The sequence below is a fragment of the Lissotriton vulgaris genome, chromosome 7 (assembly GCF_964263255.1).
Source record: "Lissotriton vulgaris chromosome 7, aLisVul1.2, whole genome shotgun sequence".
NCBI lineage: Eukaryota > Metazoa > Chordata > Amphibia > Caudata > Salamandridae > Lissotriton > Lissotriton vulgaris.
In genome coordinates, this window is record NC_141695.1 from 459,521,218 (window position 1) to 459,537,507 (window position 16,290).

Sequence of the window (16,290 nt, forward strand, 5' to 3'; positions counted from 1 at the left end):
GACAACGCTGGAAAGCGTTTTTCGTCGATGGCTAGCTTGTTGGTCAGAGCGGCAAATGCCTTGGCGATCCTAGCAAGGTACGACCGCCAGATGTGGAGTGATGTGGCACACTATGTGAATCTGCTAGCGGATGACCAGAAAGCGGAAGCACGGAAACTTCTGGAAGAGGGACAACGTTCCTCTTCGGAAATGATTGACTGCGCGATGGACATCGCCACCATCTCTTTCCGTGCCCTAGGCAGTGCAGCGGTTCTTCGGCGACAAGGGTGGCTGAGAGCGACATACTTCCGGCCAGAGGTCCAGAATAGGATTTTGGATTTGCCCTTTGACGGGGACATGTTGTTTGGGAAACATGTCGATGAGACCCTACAGGGTATAAAGAAGGACACAGAGACAGCAAGGGCCCTGGGGAACCTGCAATATAGGAAGACACCGTTCCGTGGAGCACGAGGAAGAGGTTTCTCTTCACCTAGAGGAGGTTATCAGCAACAGCGATATTCACAGCAGTCGCAGTCTTACAGGCCCCAGTACGGCAATCAATACTATCAGCGGCAGTCGCAATCCCAGTCTTTCTCTCGCCAAAGCGCTCGTGGACGACAGGGGCGTCAGGGCAAGAACGCTGGCAAGCGTCAATAGCGGCCTCCTGACTCTGCCAACTGTTCCTCCGCTTCTGGGATCTCCAGTGGGCGGCAGGATATCACAACATCTGAGCAGCTGGGAAGAGATTACATCGGATCAGTGGGTATTAAACATCATCCGAAATGGGCATACTCTAGAATTCCAGGAATTTCCACCTACAAGAGCTCCCCACGCCACTACTTCGAAACATCTGAACCTTCTTCAAGAGGAAGCTCAACAAATGCTTCAAAAAGGGGCGATCCAGCGTGTTCCCCTATCACAAAGGGGAGAAGGTTTCTATTCAAGATTTTTTCTGATCCGCAAAACAAAACAAAAGTGGCGTCCTATCCTGGACTTGAGGGAGCTCAACACCTATCTCACGAAACTGTAGTTTCGGATGATTTCACTCCAGGACATATTGCGCCTCTTGAACCCAGGCGACTACATGGCAACATTAGACCTGGAAGATGCCTATTTTCATATCCCGATCCATCCAGCTCACAGACGTTTCCTTCGCTTTACAGTAGGCAAGAGTCACTTCCAGTTCATGGTGCTCCCATTTGGATTAAAGTCCGCTCCTCGGATATTCACAAAGGTGCTGGCACCGGTAGCAGCATTTCTGAGGAGGCAGTCGCTGGAAGTATTCCCGTACTTAGACGACTGGCTGCTGAAGGCCCCAAGCTTGCAAGAGGCATCGAAGGCAGTGGGCACATGCTTGAACCTCTTTATTCATCTGGGTTTACAACTCAACAAGGAAAAATCAGTTCTTCAGCCTGCAAGTACGGTGAAGTTCTTGGGAGCGATACTCAATACTCAGGAGTGCAAAGCCTTCCCATCGGAAGAGAGACAGATGAAACTCATATCGTCAGCCACCCGTTGCCAAAAGAGAAGTTGGATGACAGTCAGGATGTACAAATCTCTTCTAGGGTCGATTTCATCCTGCATTCAATTGATTCCGCATTGCAGACTGCGAATGCGCCCCCTGCAGGAGGAGCTGGACCTTCAGTGGAGACAAGTGGAAGGTTCGTTCGACGACAGGGTGACGATAACCCAGCGGATGAAACGGTCGGTTTCATGGTGGATGAAAAGATCTCACCTCACTGTGGGACTCAGTTTCAAGGCTGCACGGGCTCCTCAGGTCATTACCACGGACGCTTCTCTTCAAGGTTGGGGAGCGGTCATGCAAGACCTCCAGGTCAGTGGTCACTGGACTCCGGAAGAACGTCGTCTACATATCAACGTTCTGGAGCTAAGAGCTATTCGACTGGCAATGTTGGCTTTCCTCCCAAGGATTACAGATTCAGCAATCCTGGTGCGGACGGACAACACCACCGCAATGCATTACGTCAACAAGCAGAGAGGCACAAGATCGCCACTGCTTTCACAGGAAGCCCAAATACTGTGGGAATGGGCGATAGCGCAGAACATCACACTCGTAGCAGAACACCTTCCAGGAGTATGCAACACGAAGGCGGATACGCTAAGCCGCCTGAGAGCAGTCTCGCACGAGTGGGAATTGGAAGACGCAGTGATCAAGGACATCTTCTTCCGTTGGGGGACCCCAGCGATCGACCTGTTTGCAACACCGGGGAACAAGAAATGCAGGTGTTACGCAAGCAGGGAACACCATCGAGGGTCACTGGGGAATGCCCTTTCGATGTCCTGGTCAGGCGCGTTTGTTTACGCCTTTCCGCCATTTCCCCTAATTCCTCGAGTCCTCAAAAAACTCAAGATGGACAGGTGCAGGATGATACTAATAGCGCCTGCCTGGGCTCGCCAGTTTTGGTACACGGAGTTGCTTCTTCTATCAGAGGCACAACCCATTCATCTGCAACCCAAACTGACACTTCTGTCAATGTACAACGGCCAAGTTCTTCACCCGAACCCGAGCTCGCTTCAGTTGGCGGCTTGGCTCCTGAATACAGAGAGTTTAAGGATTTAAACATCCCAGAAGAATGCAGGACCATCTTGGCACAGGCACGAGCCCCTAGCACTAATAAGACATATAGAGCGAAATGGAAGAGGTTCCATTTGTGGTGTCAGAGGGAAAAAGTACATCCTTTCACGTCAGCTCCGCATCAACTCTTACCATATATTCTTTCGTTGGCACAAGCAGGTCTGGCTCATGCTTCTATCAAGGTCCACTTGGCAGCTATTTCCAGGTATAGGAGAACAAGATCGGGCCCCTCTCTATTGTCAGCGAGAGTAATCAAACAATTCCTGAAAGGACTGTTTAGAGTTTTCCCGCCAGTTAGGCCCCCACCTCCGGTGTGGCACTTGAATGTGGTCCTGGCTCAGCTGATGAGACCGCCATTTGAGCCAGTACATAAAGCGGACCTGAAGTTCTTATCATGGAAAGTGGCGCTTCTTTTGGCACTCACCTCTGCAAGGAGAGTAGGAGAGCTTCAGGCTTTAACCATCAAAGAACCCTTCTTACAGTTCAAGAATGATACAGTGATCCTGCGGATGAACCCCAAGTTCATTCCGAAGGTACCGACAGACTTTCATCTTAACGAGCCAGTGGTTTTAAAATCTTTTTTTCCTCGACCTTCAACCCAGGCTGAGAGGACACTTCATTCTCTGGACGTTCAGAGATGTTTGAAATTCTATCTGCAACGCACAGCTGGATTTCGAAAGACACCCCAACTGTTTGTGGCTTTCGGAGCCCCAAGGAAAGGATTTCCTTTGTCAAAACAAGGGATATCTAGATGGATAACTAGTGCGATCCGGTTCTGCCACCAGGCGGCAGGCAAACCTTTACAAGGACAGGTGAAGGCACATTCCACAAGGTCGATCTCAGCATCAACGGCGCTGTTTGCTGGAGTGTCCATAAAGGACATTTGCAGAGCAGCTACCTGGAGCAGTACGCACTCCTTCACGAGACATTACTGCCTGGAGGCGGCTGCAAAGGAGGATTCGGCTGTAGGACAGGCAGTCCTGAGAAATCTCTTCCAATAAGAGGTGAGCTTTCCTCTCTTCCCTCCTCCTGTTTTTTCAAACATTTCGTTTCTTATGCTTTGTTACTGCTTTATGGTTGTTATAATCTGTGATGTCATTAGTTTATAATGATTCTGTAACTGTGCACGAAATGTTTGAAGTATGCTAACTGCTATCTACTCTGATACAAGCAATGGGAATCTATGAAAGTTCCAATACTGGAGTAAGAAACAAGTTACTTACCTGTAACTTTAGTTCTCCAGTATTGGTAACTTTCATAGATTCCCATGCGCCCACCCGCCTCCCCTGGGAAAGCTCACTTTAGGGCTAGGTGATTATGTGGCAAAGCAACGGCTACGAAAATCTGAGGCTCTGAGCTTTCTCAGGAAGGTTCTACAGGGTGAGGCTGATCTGATTGGTTGCTAAGGTGACTTTGGGTCTTTTTACATAATGACACCAATAGGCTACAAAAGATAATGAGGCCTAGGCCTAATTTTTTACCTTTTTTACACCTATTAGGGTGTATTTACCTAGGTATATATATATATATATATTATTACCGAGGCTCCCATTCCGACGACGGGGAATGATACAAGCAATGGGAATCTATGAAAGTTACCAATACTGGAGAACTAAAGTTACAGGTAAGTAACTTGTTTCATATATATATATATATATATATATATATATATATATATATATATATATATATATATATATATATATATATATATGGTTAACAGTAGGTCTGTTTGGCCACTACACTGTCAAAACCTAGACTTAAAGAGCACCTGTGATCCTGATCTAAGGAATGGTGAAGTATATCAGATTTTACACTAGATTTTGTACATATAGCTGAACTTCTGTTGATAGTTTTATGCACTGTAAACATAGTCCGAACTTAATCTAAATAAAATTTGAATTTCATCAGTTTACCAGTGCACCAATTGTCTATACTTAGTCTCATTATGTTTTTGTTTAGTTTAGCTGTGACTCCCCTCTGGCATTATGGCCGATGGTCTAACAAGCATGTGACAAGTACTTTTTGTTACAGCGATGATGACACTTTTGCAACAACTCAATTTCATATATAATGCTGATTCTACCATAATGGTACTTTTACTCCATGGGGAGAAAATGATTACTATTTGAGGCTCTTTATTTGGGAAAAGCTATTTTTATTAGGCTGCAATTTGGCCTTTTCACCTCAACTGTTCATCCAGCCATGTACTAAGTAATGAAATCTTTTTAATATCACATTAGATAAAACCGGATTTAGGACACATTGGCTTCCTGGTCTTAATCTTAGAGAGTTTACCAGGAGTAACGCGATGTTTTAGAAGTTAAGCTGAAGTTATCCTAATTTTCATCAGTTTAGAATGGGTATCGCCCTGCATCGTGAAATCATCACAAATCCGTCCAAAGTGAATTATACTAGGATGTCATTAGTTTACTATTGGCCAATGGAGTCCTGAAAATGTGATAGTAGCTGATGGCAGTATGAGATCATTGTTAAATAAAATGGATGAACAGAGGCGAGTCATGCAGCATAGAGTTGAGTAGGGTTTGCTGTGTATTGGACAAGTGCTAGGAAGGCACAGAATTATCCACTGTTTTATTGATACCTTCACTGATGATTTCAGTTGCAATACTTGTTGAAACTGAGGGAGTGATGGTTTTTGTGAGGTCTACCTTCTCTGATTATTTTAGGTGCAATCCTTGTTGAAACTGAGGGAGTGATGGTTTTTGTGACGTGTTATCGAAGATGTCCTACTACCATTTGTTTGAGTAGTTTTGCAGTTGCTGGCACACCAGTGATTATTCTATGATTTGACAGCAAACAAATCCCTTTCACATATGTTTCTTCTATGACAAGCAAGAGAATATCAGAAAACTGTTGCATAATTGGACATTTATCTTGCTGAGATGTGGTTATTTTATCATCAAAGTAAAATGGCCATTATTGGCATAGTGCTGGTGGACGAACAAACAAAGTCTTGGCCAAAATGGGAGAAATGTGCAGTGATTCATGGTAGAAATGCCATTAGTGAACACGTAATTCTTTCTTTATTTTTCCTGCATGCTGTGACAAATTCCACATGGAAGCGACTCGCACCCTACAATGTTTAAAATAGGGTGCAGGTTGTTCGATTGGTTCACTCTTGATCACTTTAAAGATGCTCAGACCCATCTTTGAGAGGGTTGATAAAACAAAGATAGGTGGATATTTCTGCAGGTCCTAAATGTTCATTCAGGTCCTGGTACCTCATGTCAGCAGCACTAATCTCATTTGTGACACACTTGTGTTTGCCTTTCTCTAAAGGGTATGGACGTGTCTATTGAGCCAGAGAAATCAGTCCCATGCCTTCCTCCAGACAAGCTCATTCCATACAAGACCAGCCAGCACGAGGTAAGTTAATTTAAAATCAATCATGTGAGTGTGTGTGTGTTGTTTAAATAGACCCTGTATGCTGCCATGTAAATAGAAAGGCAAAGAAGATTTAAATTGGAACTATGCCTATATCAATATCCAAACAAATGGATCCCTGTGATGTCAGGGAGTTGAGAGAGTCTTTATTCACAATGATTGCCAGAACACTTGTCATTATAATGACCTTTTGTGACATAAAAGAAGGAAAAGATTTTCTATCACATCATAGAAGCCATAATAATGCTATTCTCATTAAAGACACACCCATAAGAAAAGGGTTTGCAAGGTCAAATGGGTCCGGATGCCATACTTTATTCCTGTTTGTTTACAGAAAAGCTACATGTGGTTAAATAGCAGTGGCGGCTAGTGGCATTTGAAAGTGGTTAGGCATAAAAGTTGCGGGCAGCTCACAGTGCTGACCGAGCGTAGTGAGCGTGCTCGAACGTATGAAGGCGGTTTCGGAGTGGATCTCCTCCCCGAGAAAATTTTGGAAAAAGAGTGGCCAAATAGTGCATTTTCAAGGACATTTCAGAAAGCAAGAATGTTAACAAAGCAATTGGGAAAGTTAGCAATTACATCAATATAGAGATTTTGTTTGATAATATAATCTTGATTGCTGCTTATCAATATAACCACAGATCTTCAATACAGACTTAAAAGAGTGGGTTCCTTTTGCCCACTCACATGTCGAGTGGCTTAATGCACATTCTTACTAATACTTCTACCACTTTGATTGTGTGCTTCGTGTTCCCCAGCAAATGCCCTGTAAGGTCTTTTTCCATAATTTATTTAATGGTTTTGCCAGGTGCTCCACTGAACAAAAGCCACCTCAGTCAGAGCGACTAAGGGAAGGCAATCACAATAGAAGACAAACATGAAACTGGTACAGCCTGAAGCTAATCTAGGAATAGTCCAAGTGATTGCATGCCAAATACTTAATTTCAGAGTCCTAGAGATACAAGGCTATCCTGCAATAGTTCATTACACAGAATTTTGACAAAAGCCACCAGACTGAAAAAAAGGCACGAAGCTAGATGTGAGATTGCGGTAGTCTAATGAACGGTTGACAGGGCACAAAGGCAGGATGGACGAGATGCATTTTTAGGATTAGAATACACTCTGCATCATTCACAGTGCATACATGGTAAGAGACCATTGGTTATCCAAGTTAAATTGTAGTGATAAAGATACTCACCGAACAGAGCCCTCTGCTGTAGACTATCACCTAGTCTATTCACCTTATCCTAGAAGAGCAGTGATGGAACCACATTCACTTTACAAATAGCAAAACTATGGAACTCCTAGCAAAGAAAAGCATTTAAAACCATTTGAAATTCATAAAGGAATTAAAGACCTGTTTTGTTCCTATCAAATGGTGCTCCCTGATTAACTCTGCAATGCATTTATTTCAGTCTCTACCTAATGGATGTGGTGGGCTAATCTCACGGGTATGTTCCTGGATGGTCTACCATATACTTGTCATGTTAGATAAGAGCCTTGGACAGGAAGAAGTCAGTGGGATATCTGCTGTGTGGGCAGAGGCGTAGCTCGGGGTGGGGGTTTGGGGTGCCGCGTTACACCCCCTAACCATGCTTTCTGTAGTAATAGTTGGATACAAGTGCTTTCAGTTGGGTGATGTGAAGTGTCTGTTGTATTACACTGGGATTTGTACATACCGTGTACATACCGACCCCGAGAAAAAAATACACACATTCGAGCTCTCTCTTTTGAAGGCCTTAAAAATGTTGATTTGTTTGAAAAATATTGTTTTTAAGTACCCCTAACAATCTGCCCCTTAAGCCCCCTCTCTTATCCCGTTTCTTAAAGGTGCACGTTCTGAATGGACACATCAAGTGATTTGCTCAGAATCACAGGATGTTGAGCCGGCGCCGATATTGGAACACTGTGCACTAGCTGCAAGGTCGGCCGCTCCGGCCTTTACACCGCATTCTCTCCCCTTGCGCCACATCCTTTCCCATTGTACACACTACTCCCGTCTTGTGTCATTTGTTTCTGAGAGGGAAGGCGCTGCTAGGCACTGTGGTAAGAGGGTGGGGTGCTGCTAGGTGCTGCTGTAAGAGGGCGGGGCAGAAGCCACATAATGGTTTACTTCGTGTGGCTCGACGGCACAAGAGGCCCTTGAGCCAAGCCAGGTGCCACCTCGATGGAGCTTGGATGAAGTGGTTTCTCTCCATCTGGTAGAAATAAATGACAAATTGAGTATAAAAATGAACCCGTGCTGGAAACAACAAATGATGAAGAGAAGTGAAGAGCCATCACTTGAAGGAGAACCCCAAAGCTCTCATTTGTGTCACTGGATTATGAGTCGGTGTAGTGGTGTCCTCGGGAGGGGCTCAGTCCCCCTACATGTCCAGATCACAAACTAGATTTGAGACAAGACATAATGACCCCCAATGCACAACAGCCCACCGCCCCCATTTACCACGTACTAATGGGTGCGTAAACGTGTTTTCCTTTCCACAAAGAATTAGGATCTACATGCAGTTTTACCTGGTGAAATCAGGTCTGCATGTTAGTCCACATTCCTGACAGAATGACCCGTAATTCCTTCTCTTCTGAGATTCAGTACATTTGATGGTGTTATTAATGCTCTGAAACCGCATCATTCTCTGTCAGTGGCCAGACATATTCCATTGAAGGTAGCACTCATGACGCATCAGACCTACTTTGATTGCCAAACCAGAAGACTGTATGCGACTGGGGGCGGCTGACCCTTTGTTTACTCAGCTGTATCCTGAAACTTGACTGGGCTTGGGGCGACTGTGTCAAAACATGTCACCGCCTGAGCAGGATGCTATCTTCAGACATGCTGCACTACACTAGGCATGCCCAGCATATCTAATGGTTTGTGAATGTGAGTCGGGAGCTGAAATGAAGAGCGCTCCTCTCTCACATGTGCAGTCCATCTTCTGGACTCCTGCTCTCGCCTGCCTGCGCGTTGACATGCTCACTTTCACCTGTGTGAAGCACAGGCCAGAAATGTAAACAGACTAATTGTGAAAGCTGTCAGTTTGTCAGCTTACATTCCTGTTGCCTGAACTGCAGTGAGCAGTTTTTTTTTTGTGTTGCTGCGTAACTAGTGAGGCGCCGCTGTGGCGCCCCTATTGACCAGCCGCCCCTGTTAAATAGATAATATATTTGTCAACTCTGACTTTCCGCCTGCATGAACCTTGTGTATAGCATTCTGATTTTACACCTTGCTCCCAGCATCACCCTGCATAGTGTACCCAAGCCCTATATACTGCCCCCAAGCCCTATATACTGCCCAAGGTCATTCTATTTAATTCTAATATGTTCCACCCATAAGATTGATGCCTGGACACTGGTTTTTCCAGCTGAAGATTCACAAAGCATGCTTGGTTCTCTCTCTTGCCTGCTGTGCCTCCACTACCTGGTCAAAATTGGGAAGTTCAATTCTGTATCATTACCAGGCACAATGCTGAATATAAAGCTCTCTTCACAGTGCTCTTCATATTGATGTAAATGAAGCCTGTGGAAGTCTAGGTTGACAGTGTGGGCATATTAATCAGGAAAACACTATATATTTCAGTTTCGTTTTTAGTTTCCTTTTATTTTTCACATTCAGCTTTACATAAGTTTACACATTCCAAATCCTTTTGCACCGAACTAAAAATGCCAAATCACAGTAGAAGATACTATTTAAAATGAATCTCTTAAAATACAGACGTTTCCCTCCACCTTGCTAACCACGCCATCTTAGTTCGAGTGCTTCTTGTCAAACACCTGGGCATTCTTGTCTGCACCAGTAGAGGTGACCCAATTCCCGTTCCTTTACCCGATATGTTGCCAAATGGTTTCAATAAATGTCCTCCACACTGACCCAGATCAACTACAGGGACTCTTTAATAGCCAGCTTGGCCACAAAGATTTGTTTTTGACTTCAACTTGAAGGGGAATCCCATCTTCACGGCAGTCTGCCTAATATATTCTGAAAACCATTGTTTACAGGTAACTAGGCAAAACCCCTAACTTATAACCTGTTGCTCACTAGAGTTGTATTGCTTTCTGCAGCTGAAATAGAGGTTTCAGAAAACTAACATTTAATCGGTCTCTGGATGTCCCATCAGAGCCTTTAGCGTTCTGTCAGTTAGTTGTCTTTTGTTGATCTGCACCTCGTCTCTTCTTCTAGCACTTAATTTTCACACTTAAGAAGAGATATAAAGCCTAGTTCTTAATGACGTATGCATACAAAAACAGAAATTCCAGGCTCCTCCAACTTCATTATCTGTGGTAAGACGTTCTATATTGTCCAAATGTTCTAACTCTTCACTTCTGACACATAACCACAATATTAAAACATGAGTTACTCATTTTGAGGGAAAACTCAAAATCTAATTATCATCCCCAGTAACTTCTGAACACCTTGATATCTGATGTTATCTTGTGTGACAATTACCCTACAGGACATTGGAGAACTCGTAAATGTTGCTCATACTGTGACACTCAAGAGGGTGGACTATCTTCTGTTTATTACTTGGACATTTTGCTTTAAAATGTCTTTTAATCTAGATACCCACTTCGTAAATAAAAATTGAAGAAAGGGGGCGTGGCCGGGCAAGATGGCCGAACGGACTTAATCCGTCTTGGCTCCCGAGCTACGCTGCTGTTCCAGACCTGAAATCGCTGCAAATTGCCGCCCTACCTGCATGCAAAATGATCCTATGGCGACCCAGGGACTGGAGCGGAGGATGATCCTATCATCAGAATTGCTTCTGAGAGCCATGCGAAGTTCTTGCAAGGGGGCCTGGACACATAGCAAGATGGCAGCCGCCAGTTCCACAGGCGCGTACGCCGGAGAGCCGTGAAGAGCGCTCCATGGGGAGACCTGCTGACGCCCACCACGATCACAACCGGACTCCGACTACAACGCTACGAATACTGAGGTGAGCGGTTTGCCTTTGAGCCCGGCAAACGGTGTGGCGCTGCGTTGGACTCCTGACTCTCGGGAGGTCACAGGAGTGGGACAGTGCGGGCAATCCGAGGCCCCCCAGGATGACCTGTGCCTGAGCGGGGGCGATAGTTCATGGAGGCGCTCCATATGAAGGGAGAAATACAGCCGGCGGACTCTTTCGATCCCATACCACGCCGTGCCTGACCCTAAAATGGCAGCCAACACTAGAACAGGAGCCATTCCCTCCCGCTACAAATAAACAGAGAAGATCTTGGCAATAAGGTGCAACAGATCTTCTACCCCTCGGCCCCAGAAGAGAACACTTGGGACGACTGGCAGCTGGATGCTGAATCGAACCACTGCCAATGCAGGCTCTAAAAGCTGACCTACATGTCGTCCCTCCTGTGAGGCCTGCACCCAATGACTGCTTGGCCCTGGCACATATTTAACAGAGCTTTTGCTGGCCCCACCCAAAACACGCCCGGACAATGCATTCACACCAGGGAACATCTCACCCCAGCCATTCCCTGCTGTACGGAGCCTTTGATGGGGCCCCCGCTCATGACTCGCTATCTGCACCCTTCTAGGTTCACTACGGATAGCCGCCCTAAGGTGACCACAGAGGCGCAGAGCCTGGTCAATCGCGACTGCTGTGCTTCCCCGAGCCACGGTACCATTTGGGTCTACTGTTCCAACCCTTCCGTGCCAAACCAGAAGACACTAGGCGAGGTCAGCTCCTATGCCGCCAAAGAAAACGATAACCAGAGCGACAAATAAGGTCTCAAGCTTTTTTCCGCCAGCAAACACCGGGCTTCAGATCGCGACAGCGAGACATCCGATATGGCCCTTACCAAGGAAGATTTGATATCCTCATTGCAAGACTTTAAAGCGGAATTGCGAGGAGAGTTGAGTCAATACATCCAAACCTCAATTGATCAGCTGAAGTCCAATCTTACCACATGAATGACAGATCTCCAACAAGATGTGGACTCAGTGGGCACTAGAGTGATCGACCGGAAAACCCGTACTGAAGAAACGGACAAGCGCACCTCTGAGATGCATGACACTGTACTCGGCCTCCAAGACCAGCTCCACCAAACCCAGTTAAAAGCGGAAGACTTGGAAAACAGAGCTCGACGAGATAACATAAGGATTCACGACCTCAAGGAGTGGGCGGAAGGGCCAGACGTAGAGGCTTTCCTGGAGAGCCTTTTTCCGGAGATGATCAGCCTGCAGACACTCAAGATCAAGCTCTAGAGAGTACACCGGGTCGGAAACCTGGTGACAGGAGGACGACAAAGACCAAGAGATGTTCTCGCGAAGTTCCACTCCTACAAAGTGAAAGAAGCAGTCCTTGCGGCCCGAAAGAAAGGCACAGTAACTTTTCAGGATTATTCTGGCACCATCTACTAGGATTTGGCTCCTGCAACATTGGCCAGACGGTAACAATTTCGGCCCATCACCTCGAATCTACGCGAAGATAAGGTTAGATACCGATGGATCTATCCCTCTGGTTTAAGCTTTGAATACCATAACAAACAGAGACGTGGTGGACCTGAAGGAGGGGATGGGCCTACTGGGTCTCCCAGTAGATGACACTGAACAATCACAGGGCAAACCGCGAGACACGCAGATTACCAGTCCTCCCAACTCACAATGGTCCAAAAGCTCTTGAGGAAACAACAAATAACCTGGACCTCCCCAACACATCAGCCGCACTAACTGTTTTGGAGGTGATCCTGGAGAGAGGACTTTGACTCTGCCACGGAGGCCTTGTCGCTGAGTGGAGACCCCGAACCTCAAGTTGGCGGTGCACCTGATTACTCCACATTACCCTTGGGATCCTTTCAACTGCAAGTTGACTCTTTAAGACTTCAACGTTGCCACATGCTGTCCGCTAGTCGACATGTAGACATGAATGGGACCTGTTAGAGCCCAAGGTTAAGGGATGGCGTGACATCCACTACACCGTGCCACATGGCTTGGTACATAGACATACATGCATGATACTCCCCCATGCCAGCAGGCGAGACTTGATCATTTGGCCAGGGCGAGGCCGCCAGACTGAGCATATGGGGTGGGCGGAATTCCTTAGCATGTCCGGAGGAGGAGCAAGCTGGGACCCGGTCCTATCGTCCCTCCGCCCACACATGTGGGTTCTCTAACCCGCAGTCAGACACTTACCATCTATCCGACACTTAGAACGTTAATTTTTGTTATGTTTGGGGTTTTGGTTATGCGGGGGAGGGGGAGGTAGACTGGTGGCGGCTTTTTACCGATTTATCATATAGAAACACTTTGATTGAGTTGAGGGATACACAACAGGTACACTCTTGTCTCTTCCCAGGTGGGAGCTATGTTGCAGGTCATAGGGGGCTGACACATGGGTCCTTGAGAAGGCAGAGAGGGGCGATACAGAACCAATGGTAATCACAGTAGGCTCCAGGAATGTAAAAGGCCTCAACTCGCCTCAAAAACGACAAAAGGTCTGGAAATATATCTCTGATCACCACCTAGATAAAATAGCTTTGCAAGAGACACATCTGCCCGAGCGGAAGAGTCCCGCCTCCGCCCCAAAAGCTAGCCCTTAATATACAGAGCTTCTGCACTCACTAAACACCAGGGGACCGCAATTCTCTTTCACACTTCTACGAAATTTCAACCCACCAATACCAAATCAGATAAGGAGGGACGTTGGGTAATGGTCAAAGGCATCTTGAAGGGTAGGCTCTGCACATTCATTTTGGCATATACACCCAGCACAGGGCAGGCAGCTTTCCTTCAAATGTTCTTAGGGAGGATTCAGGATTCCGCGGAGGGACCGACACTCCTACTATGGGATTTTAACCTCACACGGCTGGCAGACATAGATAGCACGCACACTCATCGCGTGGAGTCTGGCGTCTTCTCCACAGAGGCTAAACAGATGCATGACATGGGCTTTAGAGACGCCTGGCAGACCCTCTATCCACAGACACAGGAGTACACCTTCTATTCGAATGGGCACCACACATACTCCCAGCTCTTCTATATATTCACTAGCCAAAATCTGATTGGAGCTCTACGGGAAGCCAATATCTTCCCACTCTCCAAGTCCGACCACTGTTTCGTTACGATCGGTCTGTCATGGGGCAATTTACCATCCACATACCCCAAATGGTATTTTCCGGCCTCCGTGACGAGAGTCAGGGTACTCTGTACGGAACTTAGAGATACAATCACAGATTTCTTCACCAGGAATGTGCCCGAAGCCACCTCCATGTTTAATATTTGGAATGCTTCAAGGCAGTTTTTAGAGGCGGCTGTATTGCTCTTAACTCTGAGTTGAACAAACATTGGACCAAAGAACGAGTAGATTTAGAAGCCAAACTATCATCAGCAGAAAGGATCCATAAAAACAAACCCACTAGAATGTCTCTTTGCATGCCCACTGCACTGAGGGGGAAACTCAGGGCCTTATATAACAATCGGGCAGAGTATAGCCTCCTGAAACTCCGACAACTCTCATATTCACAAGGAAACAAGATAGGTAGACATTTAGCTCAACAATTGAAGGAAAAGCGGGAGTGGGAATATATAGGTGGCATGAGGGATGGACAAGGGGAGCTGACTCACAGAGAAAGAGGATACCTTTGGCGCCTTTTACGGCCACCTATATACGTGGAACCGCGGGACATAGATGCACAAAGTAACTATCTACGGACACTGCAACTCCCCCAGGTCTCCCAAGACTGGAACGACAAACTTTTTTTTTTTAACTCTTTATTCAAGACTGATTACATCAAGGTGATAATAGCCCATATTAACATATGTTACTTTCATCAGTCCCAATTTCTCTTTTCACCCTCCCCAGGAACTGCATAGTTAGTCATCTGCAAACATATCAAGAAAATAACAGCTTCTATCTCCCTCCCTCCCCTCCCCAACACACCCACCCCGTCCCACCCTCGTCTCCTGGTCGCAGTGATACAGCTATAGTATATTGTCTTCTGATTCCTCCCAATACTAAGCAAATTCGAACGTAGGCCTATGTGTGTTCTGTGCGCTGCCCTGGGTGCCAGACTAACGTGTCCTGCCAACTTCACACTCATTGTGATGTAAATATATAATTTACCGTCTTAATTTCTATGCAGGTAAGTACTTAATCAATAATAACTCGAATCGGAAAGAAAAAAACAGAGTCCGTGGTGTTAGAGTTCTTAGGGGTTTTATTCCTCAAAAAGGAATGGTCAAGACCAGAATATCATGTTCTTCCCACCACAGGGGTGGAAGAAGGGATAGAGCGCGCTCCATTTTATTGACAGTACACAGCTTATATACTTAATTCATGTCATAGAAAGCAATGCAGTAGGCGTAACAGCTGAGAGAGGACAAGATAACAGTATCCACGTGTTACTAGTACGTAATCAGAAGGCGTGGACTAGGCGTGAATTAGAGGTGTGTGCTAGAAACGTCACAGGTAGGTGTCACAAAGGGGTGGCACTAACGGAAATGTTGCAATGTCAGCAGAAATCGGAAGCTTGGATGCGCGCGCAGCTGCATGACGTGTAATTGACATGGAACTGGAGGGCGTAGGGAGCTTGACATTTTCACTGACGGAAAGAGACAGAAGTCTGGCATGTCAGATCAACTTGTACTTCTATCATATCTGATATCTGATGTTTGGGAACCATATTATCTGAACGGGAAAGGTCTCTGGGGCAGAAGCTATTCTATACTGACTGTGAATGCGTGTATAAGCGCCTGGGTGTCTGCATGAGAAGCGTGGGGGCAAGGGCCTTCCATGGGAGCATGGTAACAGAGGCTATGAATTACTTGCACGGAGACAGGTTGGCCCTTTGGCTTTGCAGCTGAGGGGGATGTTTACTGAAGCTAGTAGGCAGGAATGTATCTTCGAGGAGCGGAACAGATAACTCGAAGGTTATAGTCAGTCTTGGCAGGCAGCAGGCTGAGCTGAGCGCGGTGGGCCGCGCTGGAAGTAAGTCAGAGTTCACGGGTACAGGAGCAGCCTGGGCTGAGGTTTTCAGAATCAGAAGCCAGAAAAATGGCTCGATGGCAGAAATTCAGGGCCTACTTTGCTAGAGCTGAAAAACGTGTAAGGTACACTATAAAAAGACGTTGGCATAGCATACTTAGGAACGGACTATTTAACCCATTCAGGGTGGGTCTGAAAGAGGACAAGTTAACGTTGGACGCAAATGTATTTGCGTCTTCATAGCTGGCACAGGAGGGAAGTTACATGCACTTTAAGCTGGTACATGGAGACGGTGGGGTACGCGCTAGGGAACACAACTTGACCATAGAATTTATATTTCCTCATTCCCTCCTTGTTCCCTACGGACCCTTCATGATATATCGATCCTCATGAATC

General features: G+C 46.1%; 1 protein-coding gene across 2 annotated transcripts in view; it reads left to right on the plus strand.

Moving 5' to 3' along the window:
• LOC147701861 (uncharacterized) overlaps nt 1-16,290 on the plus strand; it is a 750,024-nt gene that overhangs the window by 628,646 nt on the left and 105,088 nt on the right. For both annotated transcript variants that reach the window (XM_086930494.1, XM_086930495.1), the window contains exon 20: nt 5,879-5,965. In XM_086930494.1, coding sequence (XP_086786620.1) covers nt 5,879-5,965 — 87 coding nt within the window. The remainder of the gene's footprint in view (nt 1-5,878; nt 5,966-16,290) is intronic.